Genomic DNA, 17,989 nt, shown 5'->3' on the forward strand with positions numbered 1-17,989 from the left:
TATCATTCTGGTTTCTGGACCCACTGCATTCACACAGTAATATACTGCAAGTGATAGCAGTCATTTGGCCAAAAGGACACACAGCGTGGTCAGTAATCGTTTATAACACACAATGGTAAATATACAATATCTCAATCTCAACCTCTTTTCTTTTTTTTTTTTAATCTTTAGTTGGAATGGGCACGCTGCATCATGGAACCAGCTGTACGTCTTACCTTTCTATCACACAAAGCTAGTTTATCCCCACAGGGTTGGGTAACAGCATAATTCAAAACCTTTGTTGCTTTCTCAATGGAAGCATGTACAGGACTGCAGTGCTGTTGAAGAACAGAAGTTAATACAACTTTCATGTCTTCAGAACTACTGCATCCATTGTGTTATGCATCTGTCGTTTTCTAAGGAAACACAATGCATATTTAAAAGTGTTATCAGTCACACTATGCTAGGGTTTTACACAGAGAGAATAAAGTAATCATGGAGACAATAATTATCTCTGAGCTTTTCAGTCTCTCAACCACAGACGTTTTATTGTTTACCAAAGAGTCTCTAATCGTACAAATAGAATATTTTTTCTGTAGTCAGTTAGTGGGCAGTGAGTTATGGCAAGAACACATAATGCATGGCAGTTTTGTTCGGTTCAACAACATCAAGGATGTGGGGATTTATTTACTTAAGCATTCTCGGACTCTTATTACAGACAAAAGCAAAACACATAAGTGTCACAGAGAAGATGGTCAGTTTTCAAAATAAAACACCCCAAGCAGATTAAATGCCCTGAAATGCTCCCAGTGTGATTAAAAGGTACAACCAGTCCATTTCCAGGGAAATTAGATTGGATGTTTCTATAGTCAATCACATACCTTGATACTGGGAACATGCAGACATATAATATTAATATCTTTAATAGGATAACCATTCATTTTGTTGTGTTTTATGTACATATAAACTTCCCTAGCAATAGGAAGTAGCAAGTAACCATTAGCAACTGGTGTAAGCTAGTTAGCAACTTAGCAACTGGTTGACTGGAAAGCCAAATAGTAGGCTTTTTAATACATTTTTCAAATGCTTTTTCCTTTTTTTCAGGAAGATAAGATGACGATGAATTTCCAGAATGCTTTTGGAGTTGAATAAAAAGTGGACATTAGATTCAAATTAAGTTACATTTTTGTAACTGCAAAATTTGGCACTTGTCTTGGTGGAGGATATGATTGCTGAGTGACCTTCTGATTAGTGATGGTAATCAACAAACAAAATGCTTCAAAATGGGTTTGCTTATACTTTTAGTTTATTATTTTTGCTCTAAAACCAGTGAAATTAGATAATTTGCAAGGTGTTGGAAAATAGCTCCTGCTGATATCTATAACTCAGATGTGGTGAGTAAAGAAATCAATCTAGTTTTGAGGAGCTCAGTAGCAACATTTTGAATTTATGTGGATTTCTATCAACTTCTGCTAGTTAGTAAATCTTTGGTGAGTCAAAGCAGAGTTAATCAGGCTAATTCTCAACATGGAGGCCATTAAACCAAATGAAGTATGACAATGTCAAGGTCATATTTAAAAAAGTAAAATATAAACAGCTGGATTGAGATACATTTACAAAATTAAATTTGCATTAAAGAAAGCCTGTTTTGAGAGTTTAGAAAGCTGAAGTTTTTATTGAGGAAAATTAAAGATCAGATTTAGACCTCTGCACTGAAACATACATCGTCTCTCTTCCACAGCATGTCTTTATCCTGTTTTTCTTCTCTCACCCCAACTGGTCGCAGCAGATGGCCCCGCCCCTCCCTTTCTATTAAAAGGGAGTTTTTCCTTCCCACTGTCGCCAAAGTGCTTGCTCATAGGGGGTCATATGATTGCTGGGTTTTTCTCTGTATCTATTATTGTATGATCTACTGTACAATATAAAGCGCCTTGAGGTGACTGTTGTTGTGATTTGGCACTATATAAATAAAATTGAATTGAATTGAATAGATCAGCCTGACTTAGATTAGGTCAGGGGTGTCCAACTCCAGTCCTCAGGGGTGTCCTGTCCTGCAGGTTTTAGATGTGTCCTTGATCCAACACAGCTGATTTAAAGACTAAATGACCTCCTCAACATGTCTTGAAGTTCTCCAGAGGCCTGGTAATGAACTAATCATTTCATTCAGGTGCGTTGACCTAGGGTGATATCTAGAACCTGCAGAACACCAGCCCTCGAAGGCTGAAGTTGGACACCCCTGGATTAGGTGCTAAAAACATCTTAATTTGACACGACTGCTTCACTTTTGAATCTATAATGTACACTCGCCTTAAAAGAACTGATCTGAAGATGATGGTTATTTTGAGAATTTCTCATTTCACAAAATGTTTTGGGTTTTGTACCCCCGTTGGTAAGCCCTTCTTTACATCGGTCTCCTTTTCCTTTCTCATATCTAAAACTGGGAGCAATTGGAGTAAAGAATATGAGAGGAATACAAAATGATAAACGAAGAGGGAAACAACATGTGACAAGAAGAAAACACAAGTAATGCAAAGTCTGTTAACTACAGCTGTTTCTTTCACTTTTTCCTATCTCCTACTGAGAAGCCAAATAGACACAAAGAAAACGTCATCATTGGAGGCCAGCTCATGCTCTGCTTTGCACATATATTGTAAATTTTCATGAAATTTACAAAATTAAGTTTTAAAGTTTAAATTTAAGAAACTGTATGTATCACTTGACTGGGCCATCTGTTCTGTACCAATTTTATATCTGCAACTCTCATGGTTGATCTGAGTTATGACCTTCTTCAATTCTTTTCAGTTTACTTAATCCCCTGGCATTCAAACTTGCAGTTTTTTATATTCTCCCACCCCCAGCAAAAACTCTACTCTACCATGCTGGGGAGTCTGAGGACATTGAGTCCAAAGGGACCATACTACTGACGCTGCTCCAAGGAGCTGTGGCTGCAAGATGGTTGGTGCCTGTTGTGATGGTAATGCCCAAAATCAGATGATGGACACCAGAATGAACGGAGCCATCAAGCTGAAGAACGAGTAATATCAGGCTAGGAAGCAGCTGATGAGCACATTTTACATTTTGTTTGTAAGCCTTTTTTTCTCAAAAGTTCTGTTAATGGTATGGTATCCAAGTTCAACAAGCCAGTACTATTTTTTATATGAATTCCTTCAGTATTTACCAGCTAACATACATTTCTTCTTTGGCTCAGATTTGTTTAATTGCTGAGGCCATGGTCCTCAGCCGGAAAAAGGTGGAGTGCCCACTCCGGGTCAGGGATGAGTTCCTGCCCCAAGTGGAGGAGTTTAAGTATCTTGGTGTCTTGTTCATAAGTGATGGGAGAAGGGAATGGGAGATTGACAGACAGATTGGTGCTGCAGCCGCAGTGATGCGAATGCTGTACTGGTCCATCGTGGTGAAGAGAGAGCTGAGTGTAAAAGCAAAGCTCTTGATTTACTGGTTGATCTACGTCCCTACCCTCACCTATGGTCACGAGCTGTGGGTAGTGACCTAAAGAAGAAGATTGCGGATAAAATATGAGCTTCCTCCAAAGAGTGGCTGGCCTCTCCCTTAGAGATAGGGTGAGAGGTTCAGCCATCCAGGAGGGGCTCAGAGTAGAGCCGCTGCTCCTCCACATAGAAAGGAGGCAGTTGAGGTGGTTTGGGCATCTGTCAAGGATGCCTCCTGGGCGCCTCCTGGGTGAGGTGTTCCGTCATGTCCCACCGAGAGGAGGCCCTGGGGCAGACCCAGGACATGCTGGAGAGATTATATCTCTCGGCTGGCCTGTAAACAACTTGGTGTTCCCCCGGACAAGCTGGAGGAGGTGGCTGGGGAGAGGGAGGTCTGGGCTTCTCTGCTTAGGCTGCTGCCCCCGCAACCTGGCCCCAGATAAGCGGAAGAAGATGGATGGATGGATGTTTAATTGCTTTGGTTAATTCAGGACTATACTATATACTATAAAATGTTACTGAATTTTCAGCCACTGTTTTCTAAGTGGTATGGCAATCAACTTTTTGTTTCATCTCTGTCATGTTACTGGCAATGGTTGTGACAGCGTTGCAATTCCTAACTAAGTGGTCATCGATACTGTCAAGTTTAGATCAAAGCTCTAAATGTCTTTAGTTCCATTAGCCACGCTTTCAGATCTGCCATGTTACTCAGAGCTTCCTTGTAATGTTCTGGCAGAGAAGTGTTGGTTTTTGAATTTTTTGAGTTGCAGGTGAAAATATCATAGTTTTTGATTACATGGCTTGTAGTCCAAAGCCCTTTGAATAGTCAACAACACTAGAACAGCATTACAAAAATATGAGCACATTGTATAATTCAACTGGCAATAGCTTAAAATGAGGTAGAAGTGAAGCCTTTTTTAAAAGCCTAAAGAAAAAAAAACTTGTCATCTTTTTGTCCATCCATCCATCCATTCGCTTCCTTCTCAGGGTCACAGGGGGCGCTGGACCCGATCCCAGCTGTCATAGGGCGAGAGGCGGGGTTTTTGTTAGATATAAAAATCAAACTTAGATATAGAATAGGACATTTTCCAGGGGAAAGATTAGCCAACCATGGATATCTGGATCTGGTGTTGAGACAACAAGTTTTTGAGCATAACAGTATCGTCTACTATAGCAGTGAGGCTTTAAAAACCAGTGCAATCACAATCCATTACCTATATAACTCATTTGACAAAACGTCACACTCTGCTGCACTGTTTGTATATTTCTCTTGACAATTTGTGAAATAATAATAGGGCTAGGATGTCTGATACAACCAGCTTTAATCAAATATCTTATATAACTGTGATAAAGTTCAAACTATGGTTGCTTATAATCAAGTAAGTATTGAGGTTCAATAGCAGGTCCACTATTTTTCACTTTGTATATAAATTATGCTTTACTGTTGTACAGATCTTTCTGAGTAGGGCTTGATAATATCCAGACTGGAAAGGCTGCAATGAAACTGAATGTTCATTGTTCATTGAATGTTCATTAATAGAAAACCTAAATATTGATCTTTGAACACTATTATCAGTTTGCTCACATAATAGTATTCAAACTTTTGGATGGTTTTCCTTCTTTTAGAATGTAGAAGGGTTTTTATTGGCAAAAATACCTTAGAACAGGGATATTGTTTATATCTATGTTGCCTCCTCTTCGGTTCACTGTCAACTGTGTATCATAGCTTTTTCTTTTCATATTAAATGCACAACCTCACTTCTCCCCAAAAATCAGTAAAAATCTCATAAACACATATTTTATTCACAATAAAAGAGAGTGCATATTAAATGTTTAAATTTAGACATTTTGCGAAAAAATATTGGGACAGGATTTGATGGCAGCAACATGTCTCAGAAAAGTTTGGAAGAGGACAACAAGGGGCTAGAAAAGTAAGTGATACTAAAAAAGCACTCACATAAAAAGCTTGCATCTCTGGTGGTATGGGGGTGTATCAGTGCCTATGGAATTGTCATTTTACAGATCTGGAAGGGCACCATCATTGCCAAACGTTATAATGGTTGCCTGGATGGGAGGAACATATGCTTTACCACCATCATATGCTGTACGTTGGTACAGCCATCTTCTGTTTTGAACCGTGGTTATCAAATAACTCTGTCTATGAAGACCACACAAAGGTTTAAAGATTTCTCAATCCCTAACATGCACCTGGAGCTATAATTGAGGATGCAAGTGTGTCCTTTGTGTCTTTTTACTCCTTCTAAATCCATTATTCAAGTATTGTTACTATGTTTTAGTTATTTAAGACTGTCAATATAACTGGCCTTCATGTATGAATATGTACTATATTGCCAAAAGTATTTGCTCTTGTCTGCTTTTACATGCATATGAACTTGAGTGAGAGTCCATTCTTAATCCATAGTGTTTAATAAGATGTCGGCCAACCCTTTCCCAGCTATAACAGCTTTCCACAGGTTTTTTGTCCAAAATGTCTTGGTATGCTGAAGCATCAAGAGACCTTTTACTGGAACTGAGGGCCAAGCCCCAAACCCTGAAAAACAACCACTCACTATATACCCCATCCATCCAACTTTACACTTGGCACAGTGCAGTCAGACATGTACCATTCTCATGGCAGCCACCAAACCCAGACTTGTCTATCAGCTTGCCAGATGGAGAATCATGATTCGTTGCTCCTGAAAACACGTCATCACTGTATCTGACACTTAGCATTGTGCTTGGTGATGTAAGGCTTGGATGCAGCAGCGATGGAAACCCATTCCATAAAACTCTCTGCACACACTGTTCTTGAGCTAATCTGAAGGCCACATGAAGTTTAGAGGTCTATAGCGATTGACTGGCTGAGTTGCTGTCATTCCCAATAGCTCCCACTCTGTTATAATACTATATTATAATATATTATAAGCTAACTGTGGAATATTTAGTAGTGAGGAAATTCATGTCTGGACGTGTTGCACAGGTGGCATCCAATCACGTAACCATCCTGGAACTCACTGAGCTTCTGAGAGCGACCCCTTCTTTCACAAATGTGTATAAAAGCATAGGATGCATAGGTGCCTGATTTTATACACCTGTGGCCATGGAAGTGATTGTAACACTTGAATTCAATGATTTGAATGTGTAAGTGAATACTTTTGTCAATGCAGTGTGTTAAAATTTGTAGCTATTTTATCTATTTTGTGAATTTCATGAAGAGAAGCAGTAAACACAATAGATCAGAATCTAGTAGACCACAATAGAAAACGGGCAGTGGCGGTGGTGGCATGCTGTTTACAACCAATTGAGAGGCCGTTTATCTGTTCTACGAGCACAGTGTTCCCATAATGGCCAGTTTGAGGCCATTATGGGAACACTGTGCTCGTAAAAATAGGAGCTTGTAATAGTTCTCTGTCACTCTCAGCAGGGAATAATCCAAATATTTGTATCAATGTTGACATAGTTTAAACAAAACACTCTGCAGAGGCTACATGCCACATGTCATGTGCTGTTTTATAATTGTATGCAGACCCAATCCCTGACGTAAACAAATCTGTTTTTTGTCTGGTGTTATGTCTAACATCCTTAAAGCAGAACCCAGAGAAATACAAATATGCTTTTACGCTATTTCAAATATTATAAAATTTACAACGCAAATTGAGAGATTTGCTCTCTCTTTTTTTTTCACAATAAATGTTCAGTACCAAATAACTTGTCATAATTTTTAATTCTTATGGGGAGGTATCTGAGAAAACAAAACAAAAACAAAAGCCCCGAGCTCCAATAGAAGAATATATTTTTAAGTCACTACACAATATGAGAAGGTAAGGCTGACTTTTTAAACTGTAGACCAAATCAAAGTACCTGGTCTTCAGAACTTGGTGGCACACAAATGTATATAATGTATATAATATAATGTCACCAAAACATTTTTCTGTGAAGCGGTCTTTGGACTCAGTACTTTCTGTCAGCTGTGTGGTTAAAGTCATCGTCAGTGACACTATAATAATTTAGCAAATTCTCAGTTGTTGATTCATCCCCAGACTTGTTTCAAGTTAAGAGAGCTTATGCTTATAATTTGTAAGTGGTTCAAAATTACACATTTTAAACTTAACTATATATTAATGAACTCCTCCAAAATAAAACCAGTATCAGTTTTTCACATATGCAAGAAGACACATGAAGAAATCAGTCGTCAACATTTTCACCTAAAAAAGTTTAATCAATAAAAGTTCCTGCATCAATGCGACCTAGCTAACTTTGAAGTTGGCAATGGGAAACAAAGTTTATCTGCCTTAATAAGATATTATTATCTTTTTCGATGACATAGGTGTGTCTGTTTCTCTATTGCAATGATTTTACTTCAAGACTCTGCTGCAGTTCTTTATTCTCCATCATGCACATGGCGTGGAGCAGATACATGCAGAGAGATGGAGAGGTGATGTAATATGAAGAGCACAACTGTTCCCTCTAAATTATTTTTTGTTAAGGAGAGAAAAGAAGAAAGGCAGATGGTGGTGGATTTTTACAATGATGGAGGATGGAAATGGCTGTCGTGAACATGTAATTTAAGAAAAGGGAGAAACAGAGTAACAAAAGAGTAGAGGAAGGTGCACACAGGTGGACTTCATCTTATGCAGAAGGCAAAATCTGCAAGAGACAGAAGAAAGTGGACAAGGAGAATTGATGGTGGAATGAGGAAGTACAAGAAAGCACTCAAAGAAAGTGGGATAGTCAGGGAGATGAAAAAGGAAGAGAAGATTACTTTGAGGCAAGGTGTACGGCAAAGACAGAGGTGGCAAAGACAGAGGATACGCAGCAGATTAGGACGCATGCTGTTCCAGGATTTTCCAGTTCATTGCAGACTTGAGCCTTGATGCTTACTATTTTGCTCCTCAACAACCTAACCAATTTCCTCTCATTTGAGGGTGATCTTAGGTCATCTTCCGGACATTGACAAAGTGGTGACACATTTTAACAACTTGTTCTTATGCAGATGTCTAGAAATGACCCATTGGGCCTCTGGAATGACCTTCTGAAAGCCCTGATATCAACCTTACTGAAATTTTGTGGCCTATACTACCAGGAAATTAATTAATTTAATTCTACCAATTATGTCCAAGAAAAGGATTCTAATATTCAGCCAGAGTTATGTCAGAAGCTTGTTTATGTTCATACCAAAATTGCCTAATTGAGTTGCAAATTGCTAATGGACATTTAACCAAATATTAGTGGGAGTGTTTGTGTACTATGACCCTGTGTGGATTCCAACTTGTGCAACCAAATCTTGTTTTTTTTCCAAGTTATTAAATATGTATGCTGTGCAATTCATCAATCATTAAAAATGTAAAATAACACAACATTCATGCCTATGATGAGTGTGTGCAAACCTCTGACCACTACTGCTTATCTTCTGTAGTGATTTAACACTAGCCACAAATAGGATTTGAAGTGAGTTTGATTATGTGAACATTTTATGAATAGAAATCAGTTAAATATTTCTCACATGCAGTACAGACAACGCAAGACATTGGTGATGAATCTCCATCTGATCCTGAAAATTCCTATTGTGGGAGGAAGGAATTACCAGGAAAATAATTGTCAACCCTACACAACTTGCTTCTTCCAAGCCAAAAATAACTATAACAAGTGAGAAGCAACAAGATATTGCACACACTAGTAAAACAGATCTAAAAGATCTGTCGAGAGTTGTCATAAAGTAGCCTCTGTATGGGGCTAGAAAATCAAATGTCAAATACCAGCAGGGGCTTCAAAGCAGCACAGCACTTGAGTGAATACACTCTGTTGCTTTCAATGAGGCTGGTAGAGAGGCCAAATTTTATTATGTCATTTAGATTTCAACTACCACTGCTATGAGAATGTAAACATAACCAAAGCTCTGTTTTTCTTGCAGTCCATTAAGGTCTTGACCAATTCCGGTGAAGAGGAAGACCAGGCACGAGAGGCTGGATATACTATAGTCAGAGAAGAGATGTCTAAAAAACGGGTTCTTACTTCATGAAGACACACAGGACAATAGTGAGATTGTAGTTACACCAATTCGATGCATTATTCAGACTTCATTCTGCAGTACAAAGGCCATTCGATCAACCAGCTGACTCTTGGGTGTTCAGCTGATCAACCATACGTTTGGTCACAAAGCAGATGCTATGTAACTTTGTAAAATCATTTTTGAGACTATGTTGTAGCCTTGCAGTTATTGTAAGCAACATCTGCTTCTTTTTCAAATTAATTGTGCAAAATGTGGCAGCAGATGGGACTTTCTGGAAAATATGGCTCATGTCAGCAAAGACAGATTGGTTTTGACACAAACCATAATGAATGCAATACTCCTGCACTTAAATTTCAGCTGAAGGTTCTAGAATTTGCAGTCATGGGTAGGTGGGAAAAACACATTCTCTACAGCATACACAATAGGAGATGGGAGCAAGAAATGCAGGGGTGTTATAAAAAGTGCTGACTTTATTTGGACAAGTGATACATTTTCTGATTTATCTCAGTCTAAAATTCCCCAGGACCTCACTGTCACCAGGAAAGATAGGTTTTATTCTACTTTCATCTCATTTCAGTTCAATTCAATTTTGGTTATATAGCACCAAACCTTATGGCGCTTTCTATTGCAAGGTAAAGATGCTACAATCATAGAACGAAAGCCACAACAATCAGACTTTGAGAAGGAAAAACTCCCTTTTGATAGGAAGAAACCTCTTGCACAAACAGAGGAAGGAATGACAGCCATTTGCTGTGACTGGTTGGCAGTGAGGGGAGCGAGACAGAGCAAAAGAAACACAGTGGAAGAAAGACAGAAATTGATAATAACTAATGATTAAATGCATAGTGGTATATAAACACATACGCCAATGAAGACGAAGCACTCAGTGCATCTTGGGAAGGCCCAGCAGCCTAGGACTATTGCAGCATAACTAACGGAGGGTTCAGGGTCACGTGATCCAAGCCAAACTATAAAATTTATCAAAAGGAAAGTTTTAAGCCTAATCTTAAAAGAAGAGAGGGTTTCTGTCTCTCGAAGCCAAAATGGGAGCTGGTAAAAGGCAATTTGGATTTGTAAAGATAAAGTGATTAGTGACAAAATACATGTGGATACTGAATATGTAGAATAGTCTGCATGAAGAAAATATTATACACGTAGTCCAGAGAAGGTCCATCGAAAAGTGGAGTCTGACAATATATCGCAAGGGATCATACTAAAGGTTTTTCACATAGGCACTTCAGTTCTAAACTTTTCTAGACATTGCTCATTGTACCTAAGAATGCAAAGTGTAAAAAGGACAGATCAGATACTAAATGGCATTGTGGAATGTTTTTTTCAACCATATCCGCTCAGTCATCCAAATTTTCCTTAATAGGTAAAGCTGGAAGCATACCACACTTCACATTTGATTTTTACATCAAACTGTTCATCTGTAACCTGACAGGGACACAAAGCAGATGAACACACATACACCGATATGACGTATCAAATTATTTAGACCTGGTAAGATGTACACAATTTTCAGTGGAAATAATGTTGCAGTTCAGATATTAAATTTTAAAACCTTTCAAATTGTTACTCAACAGCATTTAATGATCACATTTCAAAGTGTGAACATATTTCATCATAGAACGCAGGATCAGATTCTGCAACCTGCTTTTTAAACTACATATAGTGACTGAAAGTCATTTCAGTCACATCTTCAAGATTCCAGCTGTGACAGGATTTTTTCCTTCATTGTGACTGATTACACAGCAACAAATGATTCATGGCTCATTAGTGTGTTGTGTATTTGAACTCTATACAGATTAATTTTATGTAAGCAGCAACACAGAGTAAATGGTTCAGCAGCGGAGAACTTGTCCACAAGTCACAAAGTTTTAGAAATGTAGATAGCCTATTTGATTCTTAGCTGAAAATAAATCGGCATTGTCCAGCGGCCATTCATGACTGTTTAATTATAAATACGCTCATGTGAAATATAACACCAAACAAATACCTAACTGTGACTTTGTGTAAGAGAAAACCTGGAGTTTTTTAGGCTTGACATAGTCATTTTTTCATGTTGTTGTAAATCTGCTTTCTGAAATAGGGCCCTGTAACGTATAGAATTAAATGTTCTTTTTGTAACTAAAAAGACTAAAACCTTCAATTTGAAAGATCATGAAGTGTTAAACATTTTGTTCTTGTTTTGTTTTTGCATTTTTTATGCATTTGAAAGTGTTATTTCACACTCAAGATCTATTTAAAGAAACAGCATGTGTACTGAACTTTGAAAGCCCATAAAAATGTGTACAGTGGCCAGACATTACTAATGCAAGTAATATTGCGAGGCACAGTTATTGGAAAGGAAAAATAAAACTACACCCCGATTAACAATGCAGGAAAAAACACACAGTGAAAGGAACATTTCAGTCAAGCAGAAAAAAAATGTAAACATCCTTCTCCCTCCATGAATTGGTCAGGTTAAATTCAATCTCCTGCACTAACAATGAGACCCTGAGTAACCCACTCCCTCACAGCTTGAGACCACTCAGTGCAATAGCAGTAAACATGCTCACAGGTATACCACCCAGGAGCAGTTCACACAGCAGCACTGCACTACAATACTGCATATAGATGAATCCCTGCTACACTGGAATGTCTTCTTTACTTTCAGGCTCCTCACGCTCTGCAACAATTAAGAAATAAAAAAACAAAAACAAATTCACATCCTTGCACATTTAGATTTTGTGCAAGGAAACCTTGCATATTTTACACACATACACACACATTTTACAGTTCTTTTTCCTCTATGATGGAAGAAAACCAACTAAACATCAAGAACATTCTGGAAATCATTTGTGTTTTCTTCCATTTACTTATATTAATGGTAAATGTCCAAATATTGTGGCTGTTATCTTTTTAAAATCCACTTTGTTCAGGTACAGGAAGTTTAATTATACATGCTGCCACGGTGCTTTTTCACATGTGAAATCTGCCAGTTCTACAGGGGGCAATAATTCTCTTGTCATCTGTATGTAACTTTGATCTAGCGGAGTACCCAGTTTACCCAGCTAATATTTGTTTCTCGGGTAGCTTTTTCAAGTAATTGATAAAAGGTCAAATTGACTGATTGATAAAATATAACTACTCTATTGGATTCTAGCCTTGCACACCTGTTGCTTTTTTTAGTTGGCAGTCAAGGTACAGGGTAGGGGCCCTTTCATACTAGGACCCAGTACTACAAAGAAAGTTCAGTATAGCCAAAACTTTGGATCCTCCCACTGTCCGTGCACACAGATCTGAAATTCTTGGTGACTTGAATGGTGACTTTGTTTTCTGGAGAGTTGACTGGTCAGTATGCACTGATATTATACCAGTTCATGTCTTATCCGCTCTGGAAAAAGGTCAATTCCTTCAGCATAAGTTAGACCTGAACTGCCTTTGTAGTACTAAAAAGTCAGGGTTAACACCAAACGTAGCTAGATAAGCCCACATCCCATTTTGAAGTAAACGCCTCAGGTGTCCTTTGCTTTAGTTCATCTCCACAACACCTTACATACCCAAACTACAGCCTCACTAGATCATGACTGGTGCTTCCCCCAGTGCATTCCCTTTTTTATTTTTATTTTCTTAATTTTTAAATTGTAGAAATGATACAGAGCCTCTGTTGTTTAAAATGCTTTCATAACCAACCCAAAGTTCTTTTAGAATTAAACTTTGCTACATGGCAGAAATTGCTGTGTTTATTTTTACATGGCAAGATCAAGACTGAGATGAGACAATAAATTATTTTAAACAGTCACCAGAACAGAATAGAATAGAATCTTCAGCCATTTCTGTTATAAAAAACACAAAAAAGCATTTTAAATGGCACTGAGAGGAAGTCCTCATGTTAGAGATGTGAAAAGGCCACATAAGGACATTGCAATGGTGGCTGTGGAATAAAGTAAAATAATAAAGTCTCCTTCTCATGTGTTTTGCACTTGGTTTTACTGTCTTTTTCACTCTCACTCGCTGCTTAGGTTTAGGAACTAAGAACTACTTGGTGAGGAAGTTCAGTAAAAATACATACACCTTCGCAGCAGCTACCCTTTGCACTAAAAAAAATAAGGAGTTGGAAGAGAGCACTTTCTCACTAATGCACTGCTGCTAAAGTACACCTGGTGTGTCTAGAACATACCAGCATTTACTAAATGATATGTTTTTAATGCTTTGTTGATTGATCCTTTAACAGTGTAAGCCATGTGGGAAAGCCATGAAGGAAAATCATTTTCCCAGTCCTGATCCAACTTGATTGGTCAGTTGGAATGACATTAATTATGATGTTGTAGGAACAACACCATATCCAACACATTTGTAAGCTGTTGTTAGCTCTAGTGAGAGAACAATGCCAACAAGGACTAACATCTTAGTTAAATATTAGTACAAGTATAGAAAATATTTAACATTTTTGAGAGATTTTGTTTGACAGTTTTAAGAAGCAGATCCAGGAGTCCTGCATTATTTATATTTGCCATTTAAAGTACAGTTTAACTCACTGTGCTGCAGTTTTAAGAGGACTGAACTCCTAACCCAAGCAGAGTTAGAGCCATGCTCCTCTTATTAATCACCCTTCTGGCTTCCTCCTCACTCTCTGACCACTTCATCATTCTCCTTCTCTTCAATTTTCTCATGCAACCACGCGCGCGCACACACACACACACACACACACACACACACACCCTTTCTTTCCCCTCAGAGTATTGCACTGTTGTCCAAACAGACCGAGCGTGTGCGCGGTGACCCTCTACTGCAGCAGTGTATCATAGATGGACAAAAGAGAATATGTACACAAACACTCAAAATGTTATTGTAGCAATTCGACTGTGTGATACCATCTGCTGCCAGACCCCACCACTCCAACTTATATTTCTACAGAGAACTGTGTGGAAAATGTGGACTTTTTAATGCAGCCTGGCTCACTTATAGCCTGAATGAAAGCAATGCAAGATAACAATTTCTATCCTTGGCACAGCTTCAGTTAGTCATGCAGGAGTGATGAAAACAGAAAAAACAAAAAATGAGACATTGAAGGACATCAAAAGAGCAGAAAAACAGATATGGAAAAATATATTCAGCACGATGCAGAGAAGCAGGGGGCACTAACCATGATGATCGCTAATGATTACACTGGAACCAAAATCGCTTTTCTCCACAACCTCAACAAGTTTTCAGTCAATGTGAAGTATGTGGACTGTCAAGCGAAGGGAGACTGGCCTAATCACTTACACAACCTCTAAGCTTGTTGCTCTGTGGGAAGGCCTGGAGACAGTTTTGAGAAATATCTTTTCATTAGATGTGGGTGCCGCGCTCTCAGTAAAAGCTCATTGTCTTGACTTCTATCAGTCACCTACACATCCAGAGCTCAAAGGACAACTGCCATAAGGCACTTGTAGATTATTCCTAGGGTAACTACTGTCAGACACAGATCAGCCTACAATGCACATAGTCCATGGACTGAGGCACTTAAGGCATTTTCTCTTCTCTGGCATTTCAGACAGTTGCTCGAGAAAACAGAACCATGATATTTAGCCCTAATTTGTGTCCCTGTCCATTACCATTAATTTCACAGAGTTTAAAGCTATGATTCTCAAAGTTTTGGTGGTTGAAAGCCAATTTAATGGGGACACATTGGATTGAGGGCTGCATGGGTTAAATGCGACACAGTGGTGGTAATGTCATGGTTTGAGGCCAGACAGCTGGCCATCATTGATAAGTTTCACATTATGCATGTCAAATTTCACATTTGACATTGTGACATTTCACATGTAATAAGGGTCAGAATCATTAATTCAATGCTATGATTGAATTGAATTATTGAGACTGGCATATAGAGCTGCAGAGGGACTCTGCAAACATGCTTGCACATCATATGTAGAGATAGGGTCTAGCTGATATTTTTCCGGGCCAAGGGAGTCCGAACAGAATGTCTTAGATAATACGTAGAATCAGTAGGCTGAGAATTGTTAGATAATATTAATGCAGTAAGGTTAGGTTAGGGAGGTGTTTTTCTTTCTCTATCTTTTTCCAGAAAAGGAGCAGATGGTAGATGAGGTCAGACGTGGACGGAGTGGAGGAGAAGATCTGCAGGGGAGAAGACAGTTTCCCAGAAGAAGATAGTCGTAATAATACTTGTTTTTGTTGTGGTATAAAACTGTAATGCCCGCTTACAGGCCCATTTTTTTTGTGAAGCAGACCACCGATTCACATTGAGGTCCCGCATGCTGTAACTTATAATTTCAACTGCTGTACTTCCTTAAAGAAAGAAAAACGAACAGCAACACCCTTTTTGAATTATATTTGTAACTGGTCTGGTCAGGGGGTTGTGTATAGGATTGTGCTTTATGTTGTTTTATGCTGTCATTTTGCTGTATTTTATAGTTCTCTAGCAATTTGGGAAGTGGCTATTTCTTTTATTATTCCTTGGCAGTACCTGTACTTCGTGGTGTTAAGATATTTAGTCTGTGATGATGAGTTGAATTTCAAAAAGAATACTCCCTTAGTGTCCTCCTGTGCTTTTATATTATATCGTATAACATGGACTGTATGAATGAAGGTAAAGTGACATATTCTTCTCTTGTCACCATCACAGAGTGCATAATGCATTACTAAGACGGCTAGTTCCCTACATGAAAGCAACCTACAGCAGTTCTGTGGGTGCTTCCACCCTCAAAATATTCAGTTTGCCAAGGTCTGATATTATTTCTACAAGAAGCATTTCAAGAAATAGAATATCTTTGGAACCTGATCATTTTTATTTATGTATTGTTCATTTTCACAGCTTGCATAAGCTGTAATGGTCAAATCTCTGGTGCTCTGTATGAAAAAATATAGCTATAATCTGACTTTCAAGTGTGTTTATGAATGAATCTCTAATCATTTGAACTCTACCAGCTTAAAAACAAAGAAGAAAGTGAGCCAACACAGACAATGACATCTGTAGCGGCATACATGCTGTGCTTTCTTCACATGTGAAGATGATTTAGGCTTTAGTGAATTTGCTCACCAAATGTTTATTTTCAACAGATATATATAAATATAAAAAAACTGAGGACGCGATAGTTTAAATAATTTGACTAAAATAATTATTTACTGATTTGCGGATCATTTGCTTGCAGTAGGAAAACACTGTTTTTGACAGACTTCGTTGACCATACACGGTTTAATAACTAAAATGTTTTCATGAGCAGGCCACCATTTAGTTTTTTTCTCTCAAAATAACAACAACATGTATAGGTGGGCACAGACGATAATGGTAAAGGCGAAGTTGCGCGTAAAGCCCTGTTCTTTAAAGCGCTACAGCACACACTCCCACATGTTTAGAACGATCCCTCGCAGCCGTCTCACCTACTACTTGTGGCTCAAGTACTACTTGTACTGTAGATTTTTACTTTGTCTCGATGCGTAAAGAAACCACAGTGGGGACCGATAATTGCGATAATAAAAGCTTTCCACGACACCCACCTGCAGCACGGTCTTCACCGTGACCGGAGAGACCACAGTGGTGCATATCTTCTCGCCGTTACGCATCCCTTGGCCCATGATGAAGGGCATCGGTGTCGCGAGAGCGAAGGAAGCAAGCCACATGGCGCTGATGAGTTTCTTGGTGCGGCTGCGGGACATGATGCTCTTGGCTTTGAACGGGTGGCAGATGGCCATGTAGCGCTCCACGCTCAGGCTGGCGATGTTAAGCGCGGTGGCATAAGAGCAACTGTCCCGGAGGAAGTAGTAACCCCTGCACACGGCGTCCCCGAACACCCATGGGTAATGGAACCAGATAAAGTTGTAGAGCTCAATGGGCATGGAGAGGATCAGAATGAGCAGGTCGGACACGGCGAGACTGGCCAGGTGATAGTGTACGGTGCTCTGGAGGTTCTGCAGCGTCTTTCTGGTAATCAGGGTATAAATGGTGATGGAGTTGCCCAGGGAGCCTATGGCGAACAGAGCCAAGTAAATGATAGTGACAATGACTTTTGCGTACACATTCGTATTAACTTCCAGGTCCTCCTCATTACTTGTGGGACCGACGGTGCTGTTATCAAATGGAGGCAGTGAGTTATTCGCAAAAAGTTTCTGCGCCAACGAGCCAAAGCCGATCAAGTCGCTCCCCGAGAGCGTGAAGTTTAAATCCATTCTGCTTTTCTTCATGAAGGTATGGAACGAAAAGGTACAACTGAGCAAGCCGAGTGGATATGTGCCGACGCGACTCGCTCTGGTTTAAGTCAGAGGAGACCACCCTTTATAATTTGGCACGACAGAAGGCGTGCTCGCTTATTGGTGCTGCTGCGATGACGCACGACCATTCACTTTGTCCGTTAGTTCCATCTTGTCCGTTTATGGTTCACCTTGGAAACAAACAGTGCGATGCAACAACGCATCAAGAATTAAAGGAATTTAATTTCAAGTATGGTTTCTAATATAATTTTTTTCTTCTTTGCTGTTTTTCTCTGTTATTTTATTTTGAACCCTTAACTTTCTCTCCAAGAAGCTTTTGTCCTCTTTCTTCTCTCAGTCAGCCTTACAAGCAGAA

The 17,989-nt window shown here is 39.0% G+C and overlaps 1 protein-coding gene across 4 annotated transcripts in view; it reads right to left on the minus strand.

Annotated features, from left to right (window-relative positions):
* ntsr1 (neurotensin receptor 1 (high affinity)) overlaps nt 1-17,682 on the minus strand; it is an 88,344-nt gene extending 70,662 nt beyond the window's left edge. For all 4 annotated transcript variants that reach the window (XM_084916311.1, XM_084916310.1, XM_084916308.1 and 1 more), the window contains exon 1: nt 16,924-17,682. In XM_084916311.1, the coding sequence (XP_084772437.1) occupies nt 16,924-17,607 (684 nt within the window). In that variant the 5' untranslated portion in view covers nt 17,608-17,682. The remainder of the gene's footprint in view (nt 1-16,923) is intronic.
* Nucleotides 17,683-17,989: the final 307 nt, after the last annotated feature.

This window comes from Perissodus microlepis, chromosome 20, assembly GCF_051167445.1.
Source record: "Perissodus microlepis isolate ML-2025 ecotype Zambia chromosome 20, ASM5116744v1, whole genome shotgun sequence".
NCBI classification, from domain to species: Eukaryota; Metazoa; Chordata; class Actinopteri; order Cichliformes; family Cichlidae; genus Perissodus; species Perissodus microlepis.